Here is a 26,680-nt window from a genome sequence, read left to right as displayed (position 1 = left end):
TGTGCCATTAAGGGTGCGCCTGTTAGAAAAAACATGGGAAAACCCAGATCACTGCAGAGCCTTCACGCAGCCAAAGTTTTGGTTGGTCCCACTCACTGTGACGTTGTCCTGTATTTCAAGACCTGTGGAAGGCGTATGGTGCAAAAGGACACTGAGCTTGCCTGTGCAAGAAATTTGGCTCCAAAGATGTGGCCAGAGGTCACAGCAGGACACAAACAAGCAGATGACAGGCGCAGTAATAGGGCAACAGCAGCAAGGAAAACGCCGGAGACCAGCATAAACGCAAGCCGATACGTGAGGTCAAGTGCGAAACAGACCTGAGACAAGGCTTAGAGAGAAGCAATTCTCAGCCAGAAGACGAGAAGGTGTTTCACATTGTGAAATAGACGCATCATGTTGATGAAGTCAAACAACTGGAAGCTTTTGCTACCATTAACATCACGTGCCCAAAGAAGGCTGGCAAACATACACTCATGGTCAAGATTGACACCGGCGCTAGTGCAAATATCCTACCAGTCCAAATATTCAAAGATATGTACCGAAGTCATTGGAAATCAATGATACAACCGACAACTGCCAAGTTATCTGCATACAACGGGTCACCCATTCCTTGCAGTGGCACAGTAACAATGCAATGCAGCTATGGCAAGTTGACATGGAAACCACAAACATTCTACCTTGTAGACACGAGCGGACCAGCAGTGGCAGGACTACCTGTGTGTAAGGAACTCAACATCATGACCATCCATGAGATCACCAAGGTACCCATTACAGTAGAAGAGACCAAGGGTACCCACATTGAGTCAGCCCATGACCTACAACAAATGTACCGCACAGGTTCGATGCCATAGGAGATTTCAAAGGCGATGCCATACTGCACCTCAGAGAGGATGTAATTCCATCAATCGACACCCCCCCCCCCGGAAAGTGCAGCGTGCACATACAAGAGAAACTTAAGTGCGAGTTAGATGACATGGAACGCAGAGGCATCATCCGTCATGTGCATCATCACACAGACAGGTGCACCTCAATCACGTGTGTACTGTAGAAGGATGGAGCAATCAGGGTATGTCAAGATCTGCGGCATCCAAACCTCTCCCTAAAGAGATCCCCCACAAGATTGCGCCATTAGAGGAATTGAATCTCAAGTTCACAGGAGCCAAATTCTTCTCCAACTTGGATGCTAAACATGGATATTGGTCAGCACACCTAGCTAAGGAATCTCAAGAAGTCGCCACCATCAGGACACCATTTGAAAGATACTGCTTCCAGAGACTTCCCTTGAGCTTATCTGTCAGTCAAAATCTGTTTCAGCAGCATATGGACATAATTAAAGAAAACACACCTGGCTGCATATGCATTGCTGATGATATTGTGGTAATGGGCAAAACCAAAGAAGAGCATGATTGAAATCTTAATTCACTGATGGCAGTTGCTCATCATGAAGAGCTCATTTTTAACAGCAAGAAGTGCCAGGTGAATGTAAGTCAGATCAATTTCTTTGGCTCCATCTATTCAAGTCGCGAATCCGTCCTGACCCAGGCAAAGTTGAAGATGTAAGGCATATGCCTACCCCACAATACAAGAAAGACCTCCACAGATGTCTTGGATTTTTCATCTTTTTGGCACTATACATCTCCAAATTTTTCTGACAAAGCATCATCACTGAGAGAGCTCTTCAAGAAAGACGTACCATATGTCTGGCAGGAGGACCATCAGCATATGTTTGTCTCTCAAGCAAGCATTGTCAGCAGAAACCTGTACCTTGCAGTACTATGATCCAAGGAAGAAGGCAATCCTGGAAGCCGATGCCTCACAAAAAGGGCTAGGAGCGTGCATTCTGCTGTTGGCAAACCAATTGCATTCGGGTACAAATGTTTATCTTCAGCAGAATCCAATTACTCAAACATAGAGCGTGGAACACTTGCTCTGATGTTTGGGATCACAAAGTTCCACACCTAACTGTTCGGCAAGCAGTTCATGGTGGAAACTGACTGCAAACCACGGGAGATGATCTGGCACAAACCATTGACAAGCGCACCACCTCAACAACAGCGGCTGTTAGTGAAGTTACAGGGGTACAACTTTGTGTCTGCTACAAACCAGGTACCAAAATGGTCACCTCGGATACGTTGCGCAGATTGCCAAACTCGAGCAAGAATGAAGAAGTTTCACTGGATCTACAAGTAGACAGCATGGACATTGAGTGGAAGATGTGATTAAAATCAATTTATTGCATTTTGGTCAGCACAAATGTGGCCAACTACAATCATAAACAGCAAATGATCCACAACTGAAGGCATTGTGGAAAGTCATCATAGAAGGTTGGCCTGACACGTTAAAAGAGGTGCCAGAAACCCTCAGATGCTTTTGGCTTTGTAGAGATGAACTCGGTATCTCAAGAGGCATCACCTTCAAGGGAAAACAAGTGATTGTGCCCAAAGCTCTTGTCACAACTTCACCAAGGCCATATGGGCAAAGAGTGAACAAAATGACTGGCACGAGACACTGTTTATTGACCATGGATAAACATTGACATCGAAAAGTTAGTGAGGATGTGTGAGGCATGCCAGAGCCACAAGCCACAACAACGTAAAGAACCTTTACACCCTCACGAGATTCCATCAGTTCCTTTGTCCAAAATTGCCACTGGCTTGTTTTCCATTAATGGAGCCGACTTTATCTTAGTCACTGATTATTTCTCCAAATTTCCAATTGTCAGACAAGTAAAAGACACTTCAAGTGTGGTCCTCGCAGACACAGTGAGTGTCATCTTCAGTCTATTTGGTGCACCTGAAGAAATCATTTCATACAGTGGGCCACAGTATACGGATAAACCTTTCAGGGATATGTGCGCCTAATGAGGCGTAAATCATATGACGTCCTCACCACATTACCCTAGATCTAATGGTCTTGCCGAGCGAATAGTTTGCACGGGTAAGTCACTCATCCTGAAGTGTACGACAACGAAACAAGATCTTCGTGTTTCCATGCTCCATCTCAGAGCTACACCTATGGATATGGGTTTACCGTCACCAGCAGAGATCATGTTTGGCAGACAAGTGTGAACAATTCTGCCAAGCCATCACCTGTTTAAATTCTCTGAGATGCAGGAGACACTGCTCGAAAAATAACGGAGAATGAAGATGGTGCAAGACCGACACGCAGGGGTGGAACTACCTCAGCTACACATAGAACAAAGGTCAGTGTTGTACACTCCACAATGAGAACATGGCTTCCTGCAGAGGTATCCACAAAATTTTCAGTGAGCCTAGGTCCTACGAGATTACAACACCTACCAGAGCGGTGTTGAGAAGGAACCGTAGACAACTAAGAGAAGTGTGCCATACCCCAATTACGCACAGTGGACTTGAAAAAACGCACACGGATGATGAGGGTGTGATGGAACAACAGGACAACAACCAACACATTGACAACATGCCTGCAAACCCAAAACAGCCAAGGATAACATCCCCAGAAGGTTATACCATAACCAGATCTAGAAGAGCTGTTAAATCACTGAAACGATACGTGGACTATTAAGCTTCTGCATGTGTAAAGTTCATACTCTCTATACCTCTGTAAATAATTTTAATATCTAATTTTGTGTCTTTTTACTTATAGCATTCGAGACATCTTTGGAAAGAAAGGGGGTGTTGTATGATTGCCTTAAGAGTGATGTCCCTTTAAGATCTTAATATGCTAATGAGCTGAATACTATGATGTAATCATGTAACTTGAAGCTAGGGTCACTCTGCAACTGTAACACCCACAGTAAGATTTTGTAAATAGTTAGTTCTGTACTGTATACAATCGTTTTTAGCTGTTAATAAACCTATTAGAGATCTTCAACCAACTGGACTCCATGCATCTCACTGAATGTTGCATCAGACAACATAGAAGAACTCATTACATACACTACACAAGATTTTTAATAGAGTTCAGATGAAAAGACATGACGATGGTGCATAAGCAACATACCAATATGTATTTATTTCTGTGATTGCAGTTCTTATTGATCACTTATTTTTTGTAACTGTAGTATGAAGGAGACAAACTCTCCTGTACTCATCTACCTGTAGTGAATGAGGAAAACACTATTTATTTACACACCTGTGGCTGAAAACTTCTGCTTTTTACAGTGTGGGAGTGTGATGGGAGGATGGTAAATTTGGCTTGATCCCAGCTTTCCCCACGCGTTTTGGCAAATCCTTGTTTGGGGTGTTGGAGTGGGCATGGCCAGGGGGGTGGACTCCTGGCTTGGTGGAATACACCAAGTGAAAGCAGATGTACCAAATTTAGGGCCCATTTCAAGTATGTTGTCACTTCAAAGAAATTAGAAAACCAGCAACAGTTCAGACAGAATTAACAGTTCACATATATAAAATGGGATGTCTGAGATGTTGCCCAAGTGATGCATGTTTAGCCAGGGTCACCTCCAGAGGTCATGGGCAGACACTCAGGCCCAAAATGTCGGGCTGTAGATTTCCAGTCCCCTGTTTAAAAAAAAATGTTCTCTGTATACAGTGCTATGGGAGATGTGCTAGTAGTTTACATATAATTGTATATAACAATGTAATTATATAAATTCATATTTTAGATTTACCCACACATTTGTATAAATACATATATTTTCAACTTTAGTATGCACAATTCTATATTCATACTCCATGTGATCTAGTGCACCCTTAAATCTATTTCTAATCACATAACATATGCAGAGCTACAATTTTTATCTTTATACCTGCAGTCCATAAACAGTAGATTTTGTTTCTGATCTACCTACTTTATTTATTTTTGTATTCCAGTGGTTTTCTTTTTATCAGTGACTAGAGACTTAATCTGCTTCTTTGGTATTTAAGATAGTTATTCCTACTCATTCAAACCTTTCATATGTATTTGCTGAATTGATGTGCTTTAAATATAATATTCCTATGAAGAACCAATTTCTTTCATAAAATGAACAACAAAATTAACCATAATCTAGAAACCCTAATTTCTTGTCAGCTATCTCAGCAAAGTATGGGAATGTATGTATGCAGCAATTTGTCATTTTGTTTTCTTTTTACATCGTGTGTACCAGATGTAGAGCTAGTGTACGTCATTCTGTGATGATTAATTGTAATTAACCTTCGTATCTGTGCATTTTTTTTCCCTGCAGTTTGTGTTTTGTATTTGCAAGGAATTGGGAACAAAGAGTGGAGAGAGGTATGTAAGCAATAATGCAACTGACAGTAAATGATACATTTTAAAAATTAAAAGTGGAATAAAATTTAGTGTCAAAGCGACGACTAGAAACATTAAATGAAAGTAAATAGGTTAAACCTTTAGGAGAAACTCTGAGAGGGCAGTATTGGTTAGCTTGTAGCAGTGAGTGGAAGCATTAAAAGTAGCTGGTTGATTGTTATTTATAATCTTATGAGCGATAAAACATACTGCATGAGGCTTTTTGCCATTCCATCCCCCAATCTTTGCTGCAGTGGGATCTCTGCCCATGCCTGTGATGTACCACTGATTCTGGACATATTTCCAGCTCAGTGGTCATTTACATGTGGGAAATTAGCTCCCTGGTTTGCCATGCTTCCCACTATTTTCAATGTTCCAATACCAAGTGTCGGGCTCCCTAATGGCCTCAATGGGTCTGTTCCCTTGAAGACAGCTCCTCCGACACTCAGTTGCTTCTCACCTCTGCCTTCCCAAGATCTGATGCGGGGGGTGTTGGTGGGGGGGGAGGGGGTGTGCGGCAGGGGGAATCAGTGGAAAGGGTAGTCCTAAAAATCTTCAGTGTAAGGAAATTTCTCCTAACTTCCTCTTTGTTCTTTTAGCATTATTAGATTTCTGTCCTTTTGTTATAGGTATTGGCTGTGGCTCAGTGGTAACATTCTTGCCGCTCAGTCACAAGGTTGTGAGTTTAAGTCCTATTGCTGAGACCTGAGCATAAAACTTTAGGCAACACTCCAGTACAGTTCTGAGGGAGTTCCATCTTTTGGATGAAACTTTAAACAATGCCCTGTCTTGCTGTGTCAGCTGGCTGTAAAAGATCTCACAATATTATTCAAAGAAGAGCAGAGCAGTTCTCTCCGGTGTCCTGGCCAACATTTATCCATCAATCAACACCTCTAAAACAGATGATCTGGTCATTATCACACTGCTGTTTTGGGACCTTGCAGTGTGCATTAAAATAGTGACCACATTGTAAAGCGCTTTGAGAGGTGCAGGGGTCGTGAAAGGCGCTATATAAAATTCAAACATTTCGTTCTTTTCTTTTCCTGGATGTCCAACTAGTGGAAATAACTGTTCCTTACTTATCTTGTCAAAACTCTCTGGCCTAGAGTTTCCGCTCAGTTGTGCCTTTTTTGCCGCAATTCGCCCGAAATCGCAAATCCAGTGCAAAAGACCACGGAACTTTAAGTGCAAATTATGTTCCAGTTCAGGGTAACTCAAGTTTCTACGATCTTTTGCACTAGTTGAAAGGAGTTTGTGTTAGAAGCCAGCCCTAATCACAAAACTGGCTGTGATTCATATCAAATTAATTGTGAGTTTCTTAACCTGGAGTTAAATATTCAATTTTCAATTACCCTCTACACCATTTGTAATTATGCATGAGTTTTTCATAATTGATGTTTAACAAAACACTTGTTTAACACTAAAATAAAATCAAAATATTGCAGATGCTGGAAATCTGAAAAAAAAAACAAAAAGTGCTGGAAAAACTCAGCAGGTGGAGAGAGACATAGAGTTAACATTTCAGGTCTGTGACCTTTCATCAGAACTGGCAACGGTTAGAAAACCTAATTCTAATGTCCTAGGCCCAACCATCTTCAGCTGCTTCATCAATGACCTTCCTTGAATCATGAGGTCAGAAGTGGGGATGTTTGCTGATGATTGCATAATGTTCAGCACCATTCGCGACTCCTCAAATACTGAAGCAGTCTGTGTAGAAATGCAGCAAGACCTGGACAATATCCAGGCTTGGGCTGATAAGTGGCAAGTAAAATTTGCACCACACAAGTGCCAGGCAAGACCATCTCCAACACGAGAGAATTTAACCATCTCCCCTTGACATTCAATGGCATTACCATCACTGAATCCCCCACTATCAACATCCTAGGGGTTACCATTGACCAGAAACTGAACTGGAGTAGCCATATAAAGACCATGGCTACAAGAGCAGGTCAGAGGCTAGGAATCCTGTGGCAAGTAACTCACCTTCTGACTCCTCAAAGCCTGTCCACCATCTACAAGGCACAAGTCAGGAGTGTGATGGAATACTCTCCACTTGCCTGGATGGGTGCAGCTCCAACAACACTCAAGAAGCTCGACACCATTCAGGACAAAGCAGCCCGCTTGATTGGCACCCAATCTACAAACATTCACTCCCTCCACCACCGACGCACAGTGGCAGCAGTGTGTACCATCTACAAGATGCACTGCAGCAACGCACCAAGGCTCCTTAGACAGCATCTTCGAAACCCGCGACCTCCACCACCTCAAAGGACAAGTGCAGCAGATTCATGGGAACATCACCAGCTGCAAGTCCCCGTCCAAGTCACACAACATCCTGATTTGGAACTATATCACCGTTCCTTCACTGTCACTGGGTCAAAATCCTGGAACTCCCTTCCTAACAGCACTGTGGGTGTACCTACCTCACATGGACTGCCGCGGTTCAAGAAGGCAACTCACCGCCACCTTCTCAAGGGCAGTTAGGGATGGGCCATAAATGCTGGCATAGCCAGTGACGCCCACTTCCCATGAATGAATAAAAAAAACGTTCTGATGAAAGGTCACTGACCTGAAACGTTAACTTTGCTTCTCTTTCCACAGATGCTGCCAGACCTGCTGAGTTCTTCCAGTACCTTTTGCTTTTGTACTTGTTTAACATTATTGTCCGTGAAACTGATGTGGACTATGAGCATTTCTTGGAATGAATATTTATTAGTATTACATCATTTTATGATTGTGTCTACTCTTTCACTAACAATGGAGAGTGGAAACTATGGCTTAAAATTTCTAATTTGGGCATTTAAATTCAGTATATGTTTTTCATTCACTGCATTTATGTACGAATCCAACTTATACTACTTGACAAATTTGCCTTATTGACTATAAAAGATAAATGGTGCTTTAAATTAAATATTTTTATTTTTCACAGTATGGAAGAACAGAAGCTATTGACAATACTTTGAACCCGGATTTTGTGAGGAAATTCCTTCTGGATTACTTCTTTGAAGAACGCCAGAATCTCCGATTTGATCTGTACGTACATATGCTTTAATGATCGAAAGCTAGAAAGTAATATTTATTTCACTGATAAAGATGATTTGCATTTGCTTTTATTTTATTCAACAACAAAAAATTCAAAATAACTAACGTGGTTGAATATCTTTAACCTACTTTAAACAAACTACATCGAACAAAAATTTACATTGCTACAGTACAACTCATGGGATATTGACAAAAATTGTGGCAGATCCATTTATAGAACACTTTTGGAGCAATCTGCTAAGCAGGTGAAACTTTAAAAAATATGCAAATTTTGACCATCTGATTTCTAGGTATTGCATTTAATTTATTGAGACTTTCAACCTAGTTTCATATTGCTATTTAGAATGGGTATATATTTAATGAGCTCCACAGCTCATTAAAATAATCAAACGGACCAATATACATCTCAATTCTTAACTATAGTGCATCTATTCTCTAATGTGAATTATACGCTCATTTGTTCTGTTCATGCCGACTTTGATTGCTTTTAACCATAATTTATTTTACTTGCAAAGTAATTAATTTCAAGAGTATCCAATTCAAGTGTGCCTGTATTAATGCTGTTCGATATGAGACAACATCAGTTTTTCTTTTGGAGTGTGTTGGAAATAGAGGAATTATCCAAAATGAAATGCAGGCCTTCCAATCTCAATAACCAATAATATGCAAACATATAACTATATCTTAGTGTTCCATATGATAGCACCTGTTTGTGGGGGTTTATCTTGTTATGTAGATAATGGGTTTATGCTAGTTAAATTTTGCAATCTTGAATCTTACCATGTAATTCAACATGTGTTGTCACATTGCAAAAGCTTTGTGATATAAGAAAGAACATCCTCATGAATTCTAATTCTAATGAATTTCTTGTGAAGAGCTAATACTCTGTAGACAAGTATGGCAGCCAACTACACATAGCAAGGTTCCGCAAACAGCAATCAAGTTAAATGACAGGTTTTATTTGTGGCATTATTTGAGATACGAATGTTAACGAGGAAATCGGACAAACTCCTTGCTCATCTTCCAATTGTCCCATTGGAATTTTAAATTCCATTCTAACAAAGAGATGGAGCCTAATTTAACCTCTCTTCCAAAAGATAACACTACACTGAAGTGTTTGCCTAGATTATGTGGGCAGGTCCTGCAGTAGAGCTTGAACCCGAGGCCTGCTAACTCAAGAGACAAGAGTGCCAGCAGGTAACAAAGCTGGCACCTGATAATTAGACAGTAGAACAGGAAACTTGGATGCAGAATAGATTTCTGATTGATCTATTTTTTAAAATTCAGAACGGTACTTAGATCTGAATGACACAAAGTTGCATTTAGGATTTACTTTTGCATATTTTTTCACTTTACCAATGGGCCTTTTGAAGGTTTTTTTTTCTGTTATTTTGAAAGCATTCTATTGAGGGAGTCTTTCTTCATCAAATTTCATATAAATTTAAAACTTGTTTGCAGAAATGAGGTAGACATCAATGAAAAACTTAATGCTAATAAATGTTGGTGTTCAAATCTGTTTATACATTTACTGCATACTCAGGAAAGGGTTAACTCCATATCTCAAGCATAAATGACGTGCTGTTTTCTTTAGTGTAATTACTTGCCCTGAAAACTTCTGTCATTTAATAGCATATACCCTTTTTCCCTTTTGGGCCTCCTTATCTCGAGAAACAATGGATACGCGCCTGGAGGTGGTCAGTGGTTTGTGAAGCAGCGCCTGGAGTGGCTATAAAGGCCAATTCTGGAGTGACAGGCTCTTCCACAGGTGCTGCAGAGAAATTTGTTTGTCGGGGCTGTTGCACAGTTGGCTCTCCCCTTGCGCCTCTGTCTTTTTTCCTGCCAACTACTAAGTCTCTTCGACTCGCCACAATTTAGCCCTGTCTTTATGGCTGCCCGCCAGCTCTGGCGAATGCTGGCAACTGACTCCCACGACTTGTGATCAATGTCACACGATTTCATGTCGCGTTTGCAGACGTCTTTATAGCGGAGACATGGACGGCCGGTGGGTCTGATACCAGTGGCGAACTCGCTGTACAATGTGTCTTCGGGGATCCTGCCATCTTCCATGCGGCTCACATGGCCAAGCCATCTCAAGCGCCGCTGACTCAGTAGTGTGTATAAGCTGGGGATGTTGGCCGCTTCAAGGACTTCTGTGTTGGAGATATAGTCCTGCCACCTGATGCCAAGTATTCTCCGGAGGCAGCGAAGATGGAATGAATTGAGACGTCGCTCTTGGCTGGCATACGTTGTCCAGGCCTCGCTGCCATAGAGCAAGGTACTGAGGACATACCAAGCATGAATAAATGCATGAAGGCAATCTGGCATCATCAGTAGAGTAAAACTAGTTTCCAGGTTACAGGCCTCCATTGTGCAAGCAATTCATACTTTTAGTCTTACTTACAGCACACATTATTCTTCTGTAGATTTTGTCCTGTAAAATGATCAGCTCTTTTCCTTTGTTCTTATATTGGGGAAAATATTACAAAGCACATGAGTAAACATAGGACGAATGAGATCCAAAGTTACGTGACACTTACGGGGGGGAGATTTTTTACTTTCAATGTGTGGGAGCAGGGGTCTGGTAGCGCGTGGGAAAACCACAAGTATGGGTTTCTCCGCATGCATCTTTTGGCCCTGACAAGTTCCTGGCTCGGAAGTCAGCCTGATGGACAGTCTTGGCTTCCAGTTTGGTGGGGAGCATGCTGGAATAGACCACTGGACCAGGTATGTCCGATCCTTGAAGGGGGGTTCCGATCCCTGAACCCGGGCTGTGTTGGTCTCTGACTCCGGGATGGGGGCGTTCAATCCCAAAGTGGAGGGGGTCCAATCACTGACCCCTAATGGGGTTGCGGGGGGGAATGTCCGAACTCCAACCCCTGATTGGGGATCTTTAAGGTTGGTCTGATGCCAGAGGCGTCCAATCCTAGGTGTTTGTCCAATCACCGACCATAGGGTTGGGCGGGGGTGGTGGTGGTGGTGTGTGACAGGCACAATTCTGGGGGATTGTGGGGTGGTGGGGTTTGTTTGGGGCTGTTCTGGTGGTTGGGGAGCTTGAGTGGCCAGGCAGAAGCACTCCTGCTCTTCCAGGTCTACAAGGAGTGCTTGGAAAGCATTGCCTTCTCCCCAAGGCAGGCTTCACTTCACTGCAGCTTCTGGCCTAATACCCTGGAAACCTGGCTGCCACAATTAAACCAGGTTTAACCCAAGGCTTCCAACCTCATTATTGTATTTAAAATGCCAGCTTGCCTTCTGGGAGCAGTTTGGCTACCTGTCCTGTATCCTGCCTTAGTAAAGCCTGCAACACGGTGGTTTGGAGCTGGTTTCCTTACGCACTATGAATATTTTTGCATTTAACCACAACTAGCACCCAATTTCAACTGCTCACCATGTTAAAATTCCCTCCTATATTCTATTTCTCATTTAGTGAAATAGATATCTGATTGCCTCGTAATATTTGTTGTTTGCAACTGGTGGGAAAAGCGAGGCATTTTCAACACTTCTGAGTATAAGTTTATATGCCAGTTGAAGTACTAAGATTTTTCTTGGGGATTCTTAAACATGTGCTTTCATTTTCAAATCAGACATTTCCCAGCTCCCAGGATTTATTTTGTGCAGGTAACCTTTCCCTTAAAATTATGAGTATGCTATATTCGTCTATGAAGTGGAAACTGAAAGAAGTATCTGTTTGATGGGAATGTATTTTATAATTGGGTTGGACAAATCTCCAGACTTTTGAAGAAATTGAGTTAAAAGCCTATCTTTTGTACAAATATATATCTTTCCCATATTTGTGTTATGAATGAACAAATATATACAGTGGTGCAGTTCAACTCATGGGGTACTGACAAAAATTGAGAATATTGTGGCAGATTTATTCTTAGGGCATTTTTTAGTGAAATCTGTTAGTCAATAGAAGCCTTTTTTATACAAAATATGCAAATATTGGCCATCTGGTTTCTCACTAATACATTTAATTCATTGAAACTTATGTAATTTTACACCTGTCTAGCCAGACCAATGCAGTAGACAAGGTAGATGGGAGAAAATTACAAGGGTGCACTGACTCCCACAGCTACCTCAACTACACTTCCTCAAACCCTGGCTCCTGTAAGGATTCCATTCCACTTTTCCAGTTTCTCCGTCTTCGATGCATCTGTTCTGATGATGCAGCCTTCCCCAACAACGTTTCTGATATGTCTTCCTTTTTCCTCAACCGAGGATGCACCCCCACTGTGGTTGACAGGGCCCTCAACCATGTCCGGCCCATTTCCTGCACTTCTGCCCTCACCCATTCCCCTCCCTCCCAGAATCACGGCAGGGTTCCCCTTGTCCTCACTTTCTACCCCACCAGCCTCCACATTCAAAGGATCATCTTCCACCATTTCCACAACCTCCAGCATGATGCCACCATCAAACATATCTTCCCCTGCCCTACCCTATCAGCGTTCCAAAGGGATCATTCCCTCTGCGACACTCTGGTCCACTCCTCCATCATTTCATCACCTTCCCACGGCACCTTCCCATGCAATTGCAGGAGGTGCAATACCTGACCTTTTACTTCCTCTCTCCTCACCATCCAAGGCCCAAAACCCTCTTTCCAGGTGAAGCAATGATTTACTTGTACCTCTTTCAATTTAGTATACTGTATTCGTTGCTCACAATGATGTCTCCTCTACTTTGGGAAGGCTCAATGTAGATTGAGCGACCGCTCTGTGGAACACCTCTGTTCAGTTCACAAGCATGACCCTGAGCTTCCGGTTGCTTGCCATTTTAATTCACCAACTTGCTCTCACACCCACATTTCTGTCCTTGGCCTGCTGCAACGTTCCAGTGAAGTTCAACGCAAGCTTGAGGAACAGCACCTCATCTTCCGATTAGGCACTCTACCGCCATCTGAACTCAGTACTGAGTTCAATAATTTCAGACGATGAGCCCCATGATTTATTTATTATTTATATATATTTTTATTCTTTTATTTTATATTAATAAGAAGGCTAATGGTATGTTAGCCTTTATCGCAAGAGGATTTGAGTACAGGAGTAGTGAAGTCTTGCTTCAATTGTATAGAACCTTGGTTAGAATGCACCTGGAGTACTGTGTGCAGTTTTGGTCACCTTACTTTAGGAAGGAACTTATTGCCAGAGAGGGAGTGCAACAAAGGTTCACCAGGCTTGTTCCTAGGATGGTGGAACTGTCCCATGAAGAGAGATTGGGGAAACAAGAGAGGGCACAGTTTTAGACTCAGTTTTAGGAAATGAGATGGGCAGGTGGAAGGAGAGGCAGTGGGAGAGTCTTTTGGTGGTAGTGATCATAATTCAGTCAGTTTTAACATAATTATGGAATAGGACAGAGATAGAACAGGAGTTAGAGTTCTCAATTGGGGCAAGGCCAATTTTACTAAACTGAGGAGTGATTTAATGAAAATGGACTGGAAACAGCTGCTTGGAGGTAAATCAGTGTCAGAACAGTGGGAGGCATTCAAAGGGGAGATTCAAGGGGTTCAGGGTAAACATGTTCCCACAAAGAAAAAGGGTGAGGCGGCCAACACTAGAGCCCCATGGATGTCAAGGAGCCTAGAGAGTAGGATAAGGGAGAAAAAGAAAGCTTATGTCCGACACTGAGAACTCAATACTACAGAAAGCCGAGAGAAGTATAGAAAGTGGAGGGGTGAAATCAAAAAGGAAATTAGGAAAGCAAAGAGAAGGCGTGAAAGAATATTGGCAAATAAAATCAAGGTGAACTGAAAGATGTTTTATCAATACATTCAGAGTAAGAGGATAACTAAGGAGAGGGTAGGGCCCATAAAAGACCAAAAAGGTAACCTATATGTAGGAGTGGAAGATATTGATATGGTTCTTAATGAATACTTTGCATCTGTCTTCACAAAAGAGGGGGAAGATGCAGATATTGTAGTTAAGGAGGAAGAGTGTGAAGTATTGGATGTGATAAACAGAGGGAGAGATAAAGTGTTAATGGGATTAGCATCCTTGAAAGTTGATAAATCACCATGGCCAGATGAAATATATCCTAGGCTGTTAGAAGAAGCAAGAGAGGAAATAGCAGAGGGTCTGACCATCATTTACCAGTCCTCACTGGATACAGGTATGGTGCTGGCAGATTGGAGAATTGCTAATGTTGTACCTCTGTTTAAAAAGGGAGCAAAGGATAGACCGAATATTTATGGGCCAGTCAGTCTAACCTCAGGAGTGGGCAAATTATTGGAACCTATTCTGAGAGACAGGATAAACTGTCACTTAGAAAGGCACAGGTTAATCAAGGATAGTCAGCATGGATTTGTTAAGGGAAGATCAGGTTTGACCAACTTGATCAAATTTTTTGTAGAAGTAACAAGGAAGATAGATGAGGGTAGTGCAGTTGATGTGGTCTACATGGATTTTAGCAAGGCTTTTGACAAGGTCCCACATGGCAGACTGGTTAAGAAAAAATCCCATGGGATCCAGGGAAATGCAGCAAGGTGGATACAAAATTGGCTCAGTGGCAGGAAACAAAGGGTAATTGTTGATGGCTGTTTTAGCGACTGGAGGGCTGTTTCCAGTGGCATTCTGCAGGGCTCAGTACTGGGTCCCCTGCTTTTTGTGTGTATATTAACAATTTGGATGTAAATGTAGGGGGCATGATCAAGAAGTTTGTGGACGACACAAAGATTAGCCGTGTAGTAGATAGCGAGGAAGATAGCTGTCGGCTGCAGGAAGATATTGATGGTCTGGTCAGATGGGCAGAAAAGTGGCAAATGGAATTCAACTTGGAGAAGTGTGACATGATGCATTTGGGGAGGTCAAACAAGGCTAAGGAATACATGATTAATGGGAAAATACTGAGAAGTGTAGAGGAAGTGAGGGACCTTGGAGTGAATGTCCACAGACCCCTGAAGGTAGCATGACAGGTCAATAAGGTGGTTAAGAAGACATATGGAATTCTTTCCTCTGTTAGCCGAGGTATAGAATACAAGAGCAGGGAGGTTATGCTGGAACTATATAACTCATTTGTTAGCCACAACTTGAGTACTGTGTGCAGTTCTGGTCACCTCATTACAGAAAGGATGTAATTGCACAAGAGAGGGTACAGAGGAGATTTACAAGGATGTTGCTAGGACTGGAAAAATGCAGCTATGAGGAAAGATTGGATAGGCTGGGGTTGTTCTCCTTGGAACAGAGAAGGCTGAGGGGAGATCTGATTGAAGTGTACAAAATTTTGAGGGGCCTGGATCGAGTTGAGGTGAGGGATCTATTCACCTTAGCAGAGAGGTCAGTGACGAGGGGGCATAGATTTAAAGTGATTGGTAGAAAAATTAGAGGGGAGATGAGGAAAAACATTTTCACCCAGAGGGTGGTGATGGTCTGGAACTCACTGCCTGAAGAGGTAGTTGAGGCAGAGATTCTCAATTCATTCAAAAGGAGTCTGGATATGCACCTCAAGTGCGTAAGCTACAGGGCTACGAACCAAATGCTGGAAGGTGGGATTAGAATAGGTGGATCGTTTTTCGGCTGGCACAGACACGATGGGCCAAATGGACCCTTTCTGTGCCTTAAACTTTCTATGATTCTACTGTATTCTAAACTTGGCCTATATTCTCTAGAGTTTCAAAGAATGAGAGGTGATCTCATTGAAACCTACAAAATACTTAAAAGGATAGACAGGGTAGATGCAGGTAAGATGTTTCCTCTGGTTGGGGAGTCTAGAACCAGGGGACACAATTTCAAAATAACGAGGAAGCCACTTTGGACAGAGATGAGGAGAAATTTCTTTACTCAGAGGGTTGTGAGTCTTTGGAATTCTCTACCCCGAGGGCTGTGGAAGCTCAGTCATTGAGTATGTTTAAAGTAGAGATTGGCAGATTTCTAAATACCAATGACATAAGGGGATATGAGGATAGTGTGGGAAAAAGGCATTGAAGTGAATGATCAGCCATGATCGTATTGAATGGCGGGGCAGGCTCGATGAGCTGAATGGCCTACTCGTGCTCCTATGTTCCTTTGTTCCTATTATGACTTATTTTTTAACCATGTGCTAGTCTTAAACTTGTTTTTCATGTTTTTGCTTTCAGACAGCTGTTCATTATTCTGTCATTAGCACTCTCTCTGGACTCTATCTTTTACGGCAACTATTTAGCACTCTATTTGCCGTCTATTCCATGACATCTCTCCTGCCCTCCATCCTATCACAGACCTTCCCTTTTGTTCTTCTTTCCCCCCAACCCCCTTTCATTTGCTCAAAGACTGTTACATTTCTAACTTTTGCCAGTTCTGATGAAAGATCAGAGACCTGAAACGTTAACTCTGTTTCTCTCTCCACAGATGCCGCCAGACCTGCTGAGTATTTCCAGCACATTCTGTTCTCAGGATCATGTGCAATGTTGGTTTTACACCCTGCCCACATGATCTATAAAAATTATCAAAGATTTAAAAGATTGGTACCTCAGCCTTTACATTTTGCAGAGCTCTTCAAATGTTTTTCCTAGAATATGTAGCGATAGAAAGACTTATTGGTATAAATATCAATGAAGGCATCCTCAGCATTTAAAAATTCCTTGATGATCTTGCATTAATAGCTGAAACAGGGGTATACATACAAAAAATTAGCTATCAATCAGAAATGTTAAATATGTATATATCAATAAACCAAAAACGAAGGGCAGAGTTTTCACAAAAGGGGAGCGTGGTTTCTGGTGTGGGTGAAGAGGGGAGGGGTGGTGAGTCCTCCAGAATTGCTGGTGTGTCAGAAACCCAACATGATCTTGCTCACTTCCACCTGTAACTGCCGTGTGTTTGGAGGCACGTGAGAAACCTTTGTGGAGATGTCAGGTCAGCCATTTAAATATGTAAAGAGGCAATTAATTCTGAAGTTAACCCAGAATTCTGGCTTTAATAGCTAGTGCATGGGTTTCCTGAGATGTGTGAAACTTGCCAGGGTCAACAAGGTGAGAGCACAGCAGGGACAAAAACAAGAAATACTGGAAACACTCAGCAGGTCCGGCAGCATTTGCGGAGAGAGAAGCAGAGCCAACGTTTCAGGTCAGTGACTCTTCACCAGAACGAGCACAGCAGGGATTGATGGTTTTGTGGAATTGATAGGCTGGAAAACCTTTAAAGACTGAAACTGCACAACTGCTTCCTTGCCTAGATGAAAGGCTTTTGCTCACAGGACATGTTCCGAGAGTGTGCTTTCACTGCTTTACAGGTGATCTCCAACATTTTGGAAGTAATTTCTGCTGTCTTGGACTTTACTCACCTTGGTCTGCACTTCCCTGCTATTAGCCTTCACTGTAGCATGGGAGCAGCTTATTCAGCTCTACCTTGGACCTCTGATGAGGAACAGGAGGAACAGCAGGAGCTGCCTTTCCTCTGCCATATGCTGCTCCACAGGACATAGCGGATGGACCCAGCGCTCCAGCTTGAAGAAGGAGATTTCCCCCCCCACCAACATATATACAGACAGAGGATCAGCTTTCTTGATGTAACTGAGCAACAGTGTCCCAGGAGGCTCAGGCTTTCACAGCAGCCTCCTGGAACAACACCCCCTCTCCAAGTGGCCAGGTGAGCTCGCATTGCCAGTGGCCTCGAGCTCCTTCCAGGGATATTCTTCTGATATCTGCAGGATTTCACAATCTGCTGCCCACAAATGCATCTCCTAGGTGACTGATGCCTTGGTTGCCAGGACTGCCACTTAGGTCCAATTTGCTAATGATGACGCCAGTTAGAACCAGAGAGCTTTTGCATTTGCTGCAGTGGCTGGATTCCCACAGGTACAGGGAGTCATAGATCCCACACGTGGCAATCAAGGCACCCTCAGCTCATCCAGCAGTCTTTGTCAATTGGAAGGGATTCCACTTCATTAATGTTCAGCTGGTTATGTAACCATTGGAAGGTTTTCATGCTTGTCTGTTCACGATACCCTGGAAACTGCCATGATGCTTTCTGATTGTACCAGTCACATCTCCCACAGGTCTTTGCACCTCCAAGCAGATGAAGGTTTCCCTCCAAGGATGTGACTGATGACACCAGTGAGGAGCCCTACCACTGATGATGAAGAAAGATGCAGCTGGAGTAACATGAGCACAAGAGTGCTCATAGTGCAAGCCATTGGGTTGCTGAAGATGTGATTTAAGTGCCTAGACAGATCTGGGGGCACCCTTTGGTATGTACCAGTAAGGGTGTCCAGGATGGTGGTGATCTGTATCTTGCTCAATATCGTGGTGTAGAGAGGACTCGTGCTACAGGTGGAGGAAGGTGAGGACCGCTCTGCATTCTCAGAGCAGGAGGAGGAGGTGGAGCAGGAGCCTGAGGTGGCCAGGGTCCCTGCAGCTGCTCACCTAGCTGCCAGAGAAACCGCAATGGACTCACCCAGGCACGGTTCAGATAACCTGCATGTATAAAGCATTATGGCACAACAATGCTGAATCCACTGCCCCCCCATACCACCCTCAACACACATCAAAAATCCCTCTATCTCATTCACACCCTTTGCTTGTCTTCCACTCTGGTCATGCCATTCATCTGAAGGGTAATGTGCATTTGGAAAGTGGGGGGCAACAATGGAGTTGACTGGACAATGGAGAGTTAAAATAAAGTGCATGGTTCTTTACATTGTCCAATACATTAAGACAGTGACATTATTATAATCACCCAAGTGAATTCGCTTGTGCAACTAAAAAGTCTTTATATTCCTTTTCCTATTACTTCTATGTAGTGCTACCCCATGGCTTCAGCAGAGCTAGAGGTACACTCCTCGTTGCCCTGCGGTAACAGCAGGTGGTTGTCCTCTGGGTTTTGGGGCCAGAAGACTGCCCCACCTGAACCTGCGCAGGGACAGACTTGGCAAACAAGGCTGGAGCCAGTACGTGGGGCTCTGACTGAGGAGGGTGGGTGGGGCCAGGGAAGATAAGTGGGAGCACCTTGAGCGGAGTTCCCACTTCCATGTGCCCTTTCTCCAGCATCCCTCTCAGGGCCACCTGCACTTCCCTGCTAGCCAAGAACTGGAGAGCACTTCACTGCATTTCAGTGAGGGGCTGAATGGTCAAGGTGAGCCGTCCCTCCATCCTATTTAAATGAGCAAACTAAAGGTGGAATTTAATGGACTCCCGGAGATGGGCTAGGGGCAGGGGGCCGATAGAAACGCAGTGAATGCAGGGGCGGTGGTCCTGTTGCCTTCCCGTCGCACTTCAATTATGTTGGGGGTGGGAAAGGCCGAAGATGGCCTTCCCACCCAGAGGCCAATTGAGGCGTTTAAGGAGCCAATCACTAGCCACTTAAGGGCCTCTTCCTGCTGCCGCTGGAATTACACCAGCGGCCGGGGCAGGCCTCCGCCACATAGGGTGGTCACCCAGTAAAACAAGATGGCCTCCCTGCGGTCTTGGTTGTCGGAGGGTTCCTCCATGGGTAATCTGTGGCCTTTGGAGGGCCTCCGGCAACACAGGATGACCTTCTGCTAACCATCACTCCGCCATGCCCCGTCCTCAACGACCACCCTCCCATTCCCCTCCTCGTGTTCTGCCAGACTGTCTCCAGTGACACCGCCTCACTTATCTTGGACTGAGCTTGGGTCAAGGGCTCCATCTCTGGGCCTGGTCCCAGACCTGGTGCAGTACTGGCAATGGCCACTGTTCCCAGTGGCACTGCTGATACTACAGAACTGTTAGCCCTCTGACTGGCAGCTCAGAGAGGCGGGATCCCCTGTCCTTAAAGGGATGGGAACCCCGGCAACAGGTAGTTAATTGCCCGAGTGCCGTCGAATTGCACTGGGGCGGGGTTGCTTGAAGGGCCGAGGTGGGGTTCCCTCGCCTTTTCGGCCCATTGGCGGGACCCCCGCTGGCTTCACTAAATTCAGCCCTAAAGGCCGGATTTTAAGGAACCCTCGACATTGGGATCCGTCGCGGGGGCGGGGTGTCTGAAGATGACCCCGGATGAGGCCCGCCACGGCCCTCAATGCCAGCAGGGCCCGGCCCGACCTTCTCAGAGGCAGCAAGGCGCCAAGGCAGCCTGCCCGCTGCAGGCCGACGGGACCATAATTTGAATATTCAAATCAATTAAAATAATTAATTTAAATAAACTTACCTCGACTCCAGATGTCCCGCTGCGATCTTCGGCCCTGCAGCCGACATTCCCGTGCCTTTGGTTCCCCATCCTGGGAGACGAGATGCAATACTGATGGGGAGGAGGTAACTTTCTCAGTCAGGGGGTGGGGGAATGAGGTCAAATTAACATCATGGGTGTAGGGGTTGGTGGGGAGGGCTGTAGTTTAAGGTTTGTGCAGTTTTGGGGGGAAGGTCAGATGGTAAAGGTAATTAATTTAATTGTTATGTGGGGGTGGGAGAGGAGCAAAAGAGATGTATTTATTTAATTTCATTGAATCTTTCTTTAAATATTTAAAAATGCTGGTAGGGCGAGCAGCCCTTTAAAAGTGGCGTTAGCGCCTGCGCTAAGGCAGCTGACGCCATTGTTGGGGATGGACAGCCCGCACCCTCCACGTGATTGGGTGGGGGCAGCCCGCCCTGGATATTTAATAAGCTGCTGTGCTTGGAATTGCAGCGGCTCGTTGGCATGCAGCCCTTTTTCTGCCCGGCGCTAAAGTCGTGGGCGGGCTTAAAATATTCAGCCCTAAGTGTGCAGGCCTTTGGTGAGGGCAGGCATGCACTGTTTGCCTGTCGCTTCTGATACTTCATGGAGGTGGACATCAGTGCAAAGTCCTGAGACATCATGGGATGAAAATTTGCCTTGTGGGTGGGGAACAGGAGCCGGAATTGTTTCTGGGTCCCAAACCCGCCCCGAGGGAGGAAACAGTCACTGACCTGGAATTTTGACCAGGGCGCCCCCTTAATTGGCATGCAGACAGGTTCCTTGTCCAATTAAGGGCCGTAGGCTGTCTCTTAATACTGGAGGGCCAATCAGAGGCCTTCCAGCTTCAGAGGAGCACCTGGCTACAATAAAAAGTAAGTAACCGAGAGAACACTTCAACAAGAAAGTTTCCTCTCAGCCACTTTTTAAAAACTTTAATTAAAAAATGCTAAAAGCAGCCATGTCACCACTGTGGTGTGTGTTGAGGGAAGCCCCTCCACACGTTGGCCTTTGGCTGCATCCTCATCTCGCCAGGCAGGGAGGGCCTGTAGGATTTCCTGGAGCGTTGGCACTCCCAGCCTGATCTGGGTTCCCTCCTTCAGGCAGTAAACCTGCCAGACATCGTGTCAGGAAACTGGAGGCTGACTGGAAAATCCCAGTTGGCCTCCTTAACCCTTAGTTAACACGGCTCTTAACGAGCCTAATTGCCTCCCCCCCCTCCCAGCTTTGTGGGGGCGGGTAGCCTTCCCAGGCCCTGAAACCTGCATTGGCCCAAACGGCCGGCATCAGGATTGGGATTGGGATGCAGTACACCAGCTGACCTCATAATTTTCAGGCCCCATCTTGGTCTGTTCCCTCATGTTTGAGACAAACTCCTCCAATCTCTCTCCAAGGATGTACAGTGCCTCTGGAAATGCTGACCGAAAGTCAATCATTTTCTGTTGTTGCTTTGTGTATGACCCCTAAGAGTCAGCATCTGCATCCAGTTGAGCAGAGCTTAGGGTATCCTGAGCCTTCTGACAGGAACTCTGCACTGCTATCTCTGACTCCAACACCTGCTCCTGCTCACTGTGATGTGACAACCTAGCTATCTCTCTCGGAGTGCCCACCAAGGTATGTGTATCTGCGCTGGTGGAGGGTGGAGGACGCGCATGCACACATATGATGATACTTTTTCAGAGTCCATGACTTCCTCTGAGGACTCCTCGGCCTCCTCGGCCTCCTCCAACTCTATGCCACGCTTGAATGATTTTGGGAGATGAAGGATGTGAATTAGAACTGACATGGGGCAAGTGTTCAAAGTCATCGTTTGCAGATGTTCATATTTCAGTTTGTGGTGACAGAAAATTGACATTAGTGATTGTAATGTACCATGTGGCAATGTGCGGTGTAATTTTGTCATCAGGTATCTGGGAGACCCCCATCTCTCCATCGCCAATGGACCGACACTCTGGCACCCTGCTGATCTCATGGCCAACTCCTTTACAGTGTTCAGCTAGGCTATCAACCAACCCCCTCCCCACTCCCCGTCCCCCCAACCCCCACAGGCATTCTGTCTCTCTCCAGAGTTCTGCATTCTCTTTTTCTAGGACAGAAAGCTGGGAGTTATGAGTGTGAGAAACGGATTGTGTCCAGAGGATGGGATGACAACATTTGTGGAGGGTGACAGTGGGGGGATGGGTGTGAGAGGATGGTGAATGTCTGTGTTGGCTGTTCAGATGGGGATGTTCAAGAGTTGCCTTCGGAGAGGAATGAATAGAGCTCAAGGTGTTTTGTTCTGAAAAGTGCCGTGCAGTAGAATGGGGAGGCTGTCCCAGATGAGGGAACTGAAGCTCTTGCTGCCCGGATTCCAGCTGGGAGGAGCTGCACACCTGCTGCTCACTTCCATCTAAGCCTGTTTAGTGTTTGAGGCTGGCCTATTCCTCTTGTCGTAGGGAGCAATACTTCTCTGTGGGCCCTCACAGTCAGTGGCATGACTTCCAGCGAAGTATCAGAGAACAGGGGTAGGTGGGACAGTCTTCCCACGTTGTGCTTCCATTCTCGAGGTTGATGAAGCCTCAAAAATCAATCTGCAACGGAGCCATTCTGACCCCTGCCGTGATCCGTCTAAATTGAATGTTTTGGACTAACAGGTGCAGGTCATCTTCACGTCAGCACTCTGTGATTGGTCGGGAAATCTAGAAGTGGGATGCTAATACCCTGGTTAAGTTAAAGTTTCAGGCAGTGTGTTCCAGATCATTCCTACCCTCCAGGTGAAAATAAATCCTCTTCATTTCTCCTCTAATTCTTCTACCAATTACTTTAAATTGATGCCCCCTGGTTATTGACCTCTCTGCTAAGAGAAGTAGGTTCTTCCTATCCACTCTATCTAGGCCCCTCATAATTTTTTACACCTCATTAAATCTCCCCTCAGTCACCTCTGTTACGAAGAAAACAGCTCCAGCCTATCCAACCTTTCCTTATAGCTAAAATTGTGTATTCCTGGCAACATCCTTGTAAATCCCCTCTGTACCCTCTCTAGTGTGATCACACCCTTCCTGTAATGCGGTGACCAGAACTGTATGCAGCACTCTAGCTGCGGCCTAGCTAGTGTTTTATACCGTTCAAGCATAACCTTCCTGCTCTTACATACAATGTCTCGGCTAATAAAGGAAGATATCCTGTATGCAGCCCTAACCACTTTATCAATTTGCCCTGCTATTTTCAGGGATCTGTGGACACACACTCCAATGTCCCTCTGATCCTCTACAAGTCTCAGTCTCCTACAATTTATTGTGCATTCCTTGGCCTTGTTTCTCCTTCCCAAATGCATTACCTCATATTTCTCCAGATTGAATTCCATTTGCCACTTTTCTGCCCATCTGACCAGTCCATTGTTATCTTCCTGCACTCTAGTTTTCTTCCTCACTATCAATCACACAACCAGTTTTTGTATCATATGCAAACTTCTTAATCATGCCCCTACCGTCTAAATTGATATATACCACAAAAAGCAAGGGACCTAATACTGAGCCCTGTGGAACGCTACTGGAAACAGCCTTCCAGTCACAAAATCGCCCGTCGACTGTTACCCTTTGCTTCTTGTCACTGACCCAATTTTGGATCCAACTTGTCGCTTTCCTTTGGATCTTATGGGATCTTACTTTTCTCAGTAGTCTGTCATGTGACACCTTGTCAAAAGCCTTGCTAAAATCCTTGTCTTCTTTGGCCTCCTTGTCTCGGGAAACAATGGGTAAGCGCCTGGAGGTGGTCAGTGGTTTGTGGAGCAGCGCCTGGAGTGGCCAATACTAGAGTGACAGACTCTTCCACAGGTGCTGCAGAGAAAATTGGTTGTCGAGGCTGTTACATAGTTGGCTCTCCCCTTGCGCTTCTGTCTTTTTTCCTGCCAGCTGCTAAGTCTCTTCGACTCGCCACACTTTAGCCCCGCCTTTATGGCTGCCCGCCAGCTCTGGCGATCGCTGGCAACTGACTCCCACGACTTGTGATCAATATCACAGGACTTCATGTCACATTTGCAGACGTCTTTAAAGCGGAGACATGGACGACCGGTGGGTCTGATACCAGTGGCAAGCTCGCTGTACAATGTGTCCTTGGGGATCCTGCCATCTTCCATGCGGCTCACATGGCCAAGCCATCTCAAGCGCCGCTGACTCAGTAGTGTGTATAAGCTGGGGATGTTGGCCGCCTCGAGGACTTCTGTGTTGGAGATACGGTCCTGCCACCTGATGCCAAGGATTCTCTGGAGGCAGCGAAGATGGAATGAATTGAGACGTCGCTCTTGGCTGACATACGTTGTCCAGGCCTCGCTGCCGTAGAGCAAGGTACTGAGGACATAGGCTTGATACACTCGGACTTTTGTGTTCCGTGTCAGTGCGCCATTTTCCCACACTCTCTTGGCCAGTCTGGACATAGCAGTGGAAGCCTTTCCCATGCGCTTGTTGATTTCTGCATCTAGAGACAGGTTACTGGTGATAGTTGAGCCTAGGTAGGTGAACTCTTGAACCACTTCCAGAGCGTGGTCGCCGATATTGATGGATGGAGCATTTCTGACGTCGTGTCCCATGATGTTCATTTTCTTGAGGCTGATGGTTAGGCCAAATTCTTTGCAGGCAGCTGCAAACCTGTCAATGAGTCTCTGCAGACATTCTTCAGTGTGAGATGTTAATGCAGCATCGTCAGCAAAGAGGAGTTCCCTGATGAGGACTTTCTGTACTTTGGTCTTCACTGTTAGACGGGCAAGGTTGAACAACCTGCCACCTGATCTTGTGTGGAGGAAAATTCCTTCTTCAGAGGACTTGAACACATGTGAGAGCAGCAGGGAGAAGAAAATCCCAAACAGTGTGGGTGCGAGAACACAGCCCTGTTTCACCCCACTCAGGATAGGAAAGGGGTCTGATGAGGCGCCACTATGTGCCTTTCATATTGTCATGGAATGAGGTGATGATACTTAGTAACTTTGGTGGACATCCAATCTTTTCTAGTAATCTGAAGACTACTAGAAGTGGGCGGCACAGTGGCGCAGTGGTTAGCACCGCAGCCTCACAGCTCCAGCGACCCGGGTTCAATTCTGGGTACTGCTTGTGTGGAGTTTGCAAGTTCTCACTGTGTCTGCGTGGGTTTCCTCCGGGTGCTCCGGTTTCCTCCCACTTGCCAAAGACTTGCAGGTTGATAGGTAAATTGGCCATTATAAATTGCCACTAGTATAGGTAGGTGGTAGAGAAATATAGGGGCAGGTGGGGATGTGGTGGGAATATGGGATTAGAGTAAGATTAGTATAAATGGGTGGTTGATGGTCGGCACAGACTTGGTGGGCCGAAGGGCCTGTATCAGTGCTGTATCTCTAAATCTAAGAAATCTAAGAGACCACGTCTGCTGACGAGGTCAAATGCTTTGGTGAGATCAATGAAAGCAACGTAGAGGGGCATCTGTTGTTCACGGCATTTCTCCTGTCGCTGACGAAGGGAGAACAGCATGTCAATGGTCGATCTCTTTGCTCAAAAGCCACACTGTGCCTCAGGATAGACACGCTCAGCCAGCTTCTGGAGCCTGTTTAAAGCGACTCGAGCGAAGACGTTCCCCACTATGCTGAACAGGGAGATTCCATGGTAGTTGTTGCAGTCACCGTGGTCACCTTTGTTTTTATAGAGGGTGATGATATTGGCATCACGCATGTCCTGTGGTACTGCTCCCTCGTCCCAGCACAGGCAAAGCAGATCGTAGAGTGCTGAGAGTATAGCAGGCTTGGCACTCTTGATTATTTCAGGGGTAATGCCGTCCTTCTCAGGGGCTTTTCCGCTGGCTACAGAATCAATGGCATCACTGAGTTCCGATTTTGTAGGCTGTACGTCCAGCTCATCCATGACTGGCAGAGGCTGGGCTGCATTGAGGGTGTGATGTAGACCACATCAAATGCGCTACCCTCATCGACCCTCCTTGTTACCTCCTCAGAAATTCAGTTGTTAGTCAGACATGACTTTCCCTTAACAAATCCATGCTAACAGTCCTTGATTAAACTCGCTTAAATGACTATTTTACCATCCCTCAGAATTTATATCCATTTATATAACACATCTAACATAGAAAAAGCATCATAAGATGCTTCACAGAGGCAGAAGAAAAAGTAACATGGATGTCATGGAGATATTAGGAGCGTTTTTTAAGGGGGCTCAAAGGAGAAGAGAAAGAGGAATTCCAGAACAAGCAACATGGATAAAGGGGACCTGTAGATGTGGTGTACTTGGATTTCCAAAATGCATTCAATAAGGTGTCTCATCAGGGCAGTAATAGTAGGGAATTTTAACTACCTCAATATTAACTGGGATAGCTTTAGTGTGAAAGGA

At 45.0% G+C, this 26,680-nt stretch overlaps 1 protein-coding gene across 3 annotated transcripts in view; it reads left to right on the top strand.

The window, feature by feature from the left end:
- The window catches only part of LOC137384709 (copine-8), a 445,401-nt gene that overhangs the window by 95,297 nt on the left and 323,424 nt on the right, over nt 1–26,680 (top strand). For all 3 annotated transcript variants that reach the window (XR_010977638.1, XM_068059014.1, XM_068059012.1), the window contains exons 3-4: nt 5,162–5,208; nt 8,156–8,259. Coding sequence is in view for 2 of the 3 variants with exons in the window: in XM_068059014.1 (XP_067915115.1) it covers nt 5,162–5,208; nt 8,156–8,259 (151 nt within the window). In the remaining variant the exon portion in view is untranslated. The remainder of the gene's footprint in view (nt 1–5,161; nt 5,209–8,155; nt 8,260–26,680) is intronic.

Source organism: Heterodontus francisci, chromosome 27, assembly GCF_036365525.1.
Source record: "Heterodontus francisci isolate sHetFra1 chromosome 27, sHetFra1.hap1, whole genome shotgun sequence".
Taxonomy (NCBI): Eukaryota; Metazoa; Chordata; class Chondrichthyes; order Heterodontiformes; family Heterodontidae; genus Heterodontus; species Heterodontus francisci.
This window is presented reverse-complemented; position numbering and strand designations above follow the sequence as displayed.